The following is a 2913-nucleotide window of genomic DNA, read 5'->3' on the forward strand; positions in this document are numbered from 1 at the left end:
TCCTGCCCAGAGCACTGCAGCGGGCTCATCCTGTCACAGCTGAGGGGACAATGTCTGGGTGGGCCTCGCACAACATGGGTGAGCTTCATGGTCCTTCCAACCCAAACCATTCTGACACTCTGTCTTAGAATATCTCCAGTTGGAAAGGATCTACCATGGTAATTGAAGTCCAGCTCAGAAGTTGGACTCCAAAGTCCAACTATAATTACTCCAAAAGGCACAAATAAATCAAAGTGGTCAAGTTCTATTACAGGAGAAGGATATTGGGGTTAATGCAGATTTGGCTGCAGAGCCTGAGCATCCTCTGAGCAGCTCCAGCACAGCTCCTGGTGGTGCAAGGACCCCCAAGCCCTTGGGCAGGGCAGGACCTGCAGGGTTTGCTGGTGACCAACCCCTCTGCGTGGCTCTGCATTTGGAGCATTCAGCACCTCACTGATGCCAGGCAGAGCCCAGTGTGCAAAGAGCCGGGGCACGAGCTCGGGGCTCACAGGGGCCATCCCTGAGCCCCTGCCATGGCCAGTGGGGATGGAGCACGGCTGGGGCTCCTGCAGCCCCTGCTCTGCATGCCCACGCTGGAAGGGGAAGGAGCTGCCCCACAGAGGGGCTGGGATAAAGCTCCACAGGGGACAGAGCTCTGGAGCTCAGGATAACCAGAGGCCCCTTCTCGGGGGCCCCACCCTGGCCACCCCCGCCTGCCCCGGTGGGGACCCCCGCCCGTGCCAGCCAATGGCCCCGCTGCAGGGGCCGGCCAGGGGCTGGCCCAGGCCATAAAACCCGGCCCAGGCTCGGGGCTCGGCTCAGCTCAGTGTCCTCCTGCAGCCACCATGGTGCACTGGTCAGCCGAGGAGAAGCAGCTCATCACCAGCGTGTGGGCCAAGGTCAGCGTGGAGGAATGCGGCGCCGAGGCCCTGGCCAGGTGGGTGCAGCTGCGCGAGGGCCCTGCGCTGCAGGGAAGCCCTGAGTCAGCAGCTTCACCTGCCCATGTCTCTCCCCAGGCTGCTGATCGTCTACCCCTGGACCCAGAGGTTCTTCTCTGACTTCGGGAACCTGTCCAGCCCCACGGCCATCATCGGCAACCCCAAGGTGCGTGCCCATGGCAAGAAGGTGCTGACCTCCTTCGGGGAGGCCATCAAGAACCTGGACAACCTCAAGGGCACCTACTCCAAGCTGTCGGAGCTGCACTGTGACAAGCTGCACGTGGACCCCGAGAACTTCAGGGTGAGCTGTGCTTGCAGTCCCAGCCAGACCTGGCTGCTGCTCTGTCCAGGGACATTCCTGGGGCTGCTGGGGAACAATCCCTGTGTAGCACCCAAGAGAGGTCACGGTTTGCACAAGGGTCTTTGCAATGGTGTCTGTGACTTTCTCCCTCAAAAGTCCCATTTTTAGTGGCAGCACAGCTCAAGGGAGGGGCAGGTATGGAGAGAACACCTGGAGGAGCCTGGTGTTCCCTGCAGGAGAGATGGTTACCTGGGGAGATCTGGCTGGGGAACAGCCCCTGGGGAAGGTGCAGCCTGGGCTGCAGGGCTCAGAGCAGAGGGAAGCTCAGCCGAGCATTTCAGGAAATCCAAATTCCACAGCAAGACCGGCAGAACCAAGCAGCAGAGTCCTGCCTTGCCCAGCACGGGGCATGGCACAGTCCCTCCTCCTCCTCCAACACTTAAATTAAGAAGGATCATTCTCTTCATTTATGTCTAAAGAAAAAAACATTGTGGTTTTCAGGGTGAGTTTCAGGCCAAATCCAAATGCTTCAGCATTCCGAAAATGGGGAACTAGTTTGAAGTGCTTTCTTTCTGGTTTTGTTTTATTTTTAAGAATGAAACAAATACTGTTTTCCAAAACCCAGAGCTGTCTGTGGGAAGACTGAGAACTCTGCTGTGGCAGGGAGCAGGGAGTGAGCCATGCCCCTAACCAGGGCTGAGGAGGAAGAGGAGGAGGAGGAGGAGTGTGCAGGGTGTGGGAGCCCTTCAGGAGGGCAATTCTGCCTCAGGGAGAAGTCGGGGGAGGAAAACTGGGCTGCAGGAGGGGTCTGGGGGGAACAGGGACTGCAGAGGGGGAAAATCTGCACAGAAACGCCAAGGAGACACAAAGGAGGATCTGCTGGTGCTGAGGGGGTTCCAGTGCCAGCAGAGCCTTGGTGACAGCGGGTGTGGCAGGTCAGCCCCAGCCTGGACAGCTGGAGCTGCTGCTCTGCTGGGGCTGGGCAGGGGCTGAGCAGGGGCTGAGCAGGGGCTGGGGCTGAGCAGGGGCTGGGGCTGAGCAGGGGCTGAGCAGGGGCTGGGGCTGAGCAGGGGCTGGGGCTGGGCAGGGGCTGGGGCTGGGCAGGGGCTCTGTGTGGCTGAGCAGGGGCTCTCTCTGGCTGAGCAGGGCTGGGCTGTCTAGAAACTCCAGCTTACCAGCAGCTCCCAGCAGCACTGACCCACCTGTCCCTCTCTCCTCAGCTCCTCGGGGATGTCCTTGTCATCGTCCTGGCGTCCCACTTGGGCAGGGATTTCACCCCTGTGTGCCAGTGTGCCTGGCAGAAGCTCGTGGGTGTGGTGGCCCATGCTCTGGCCCACAAGTACCACTGACCACCCTGGGGAGAGCAGGAGCCTGGGTCAGCCCCAGCCCCACGGGGAGCCCCTGACCCTGATCACCCTCCAATAAACCCTCCAAGAAACCCTCCAATAAACCTGTCCATCAGCCTCTGTGCAGTGTCCGTGTGTCTGTGCTGGGCAGGGAGGGGCTGGGCTGGCCTGGGACTGCAAGGGCACCCACCAGTGACCCCCAGGCTGGGGGCTGGGACAGCCCAGGATCCCCAAACCCTGCAGGGCTGGGGCAGCCCGGGGTTCCTCAGCTCTGCAGGGCTCAGAAGATGCTGCAGAGGGACTGGGGACAAGGCCTGCAGGGACAGCACCCAGGGAATGGCTGCCAGTG

General features: G+C 60.8%; 1 protein-coding gene across 1 annotated transcript; it reads left to right on the forward strand.

Annotated features, from left to right (window-relative positions):
* The first annotated feature begins 525 nt into the window (after nt 1-525).
* Nucleotides 526-2681, forward strand: LOC118689561 (hemoglobin subunit epsilon-like). Its single transcript, XM_036387939.1, is given in 4 exon segments — nt 526-780; nt 783-916; nt 996-1218; nt 2439-2681. Coding segments are annotated over 4 exon segments (741 nt in total). The 3' UTR covers nt 2568-2681.
* Nucleotides 2682-2913: the final 232 nt, after the last annotated feature.

Source organism: Molothrus ater, chromosome 2, assembly GCF_012460135.2.
Source record: "Molothrus ater isolate BHLD 08-10-18 breed brown headed cowbird chromosome 2, BPBGC_Mater_1.1, whole genome shotgun sequence".
NCBI lineage: Eukaryota > Metazoa > Chordata > Aves > Passeriformes > Icteridae > Molothrus > Molothrus ater.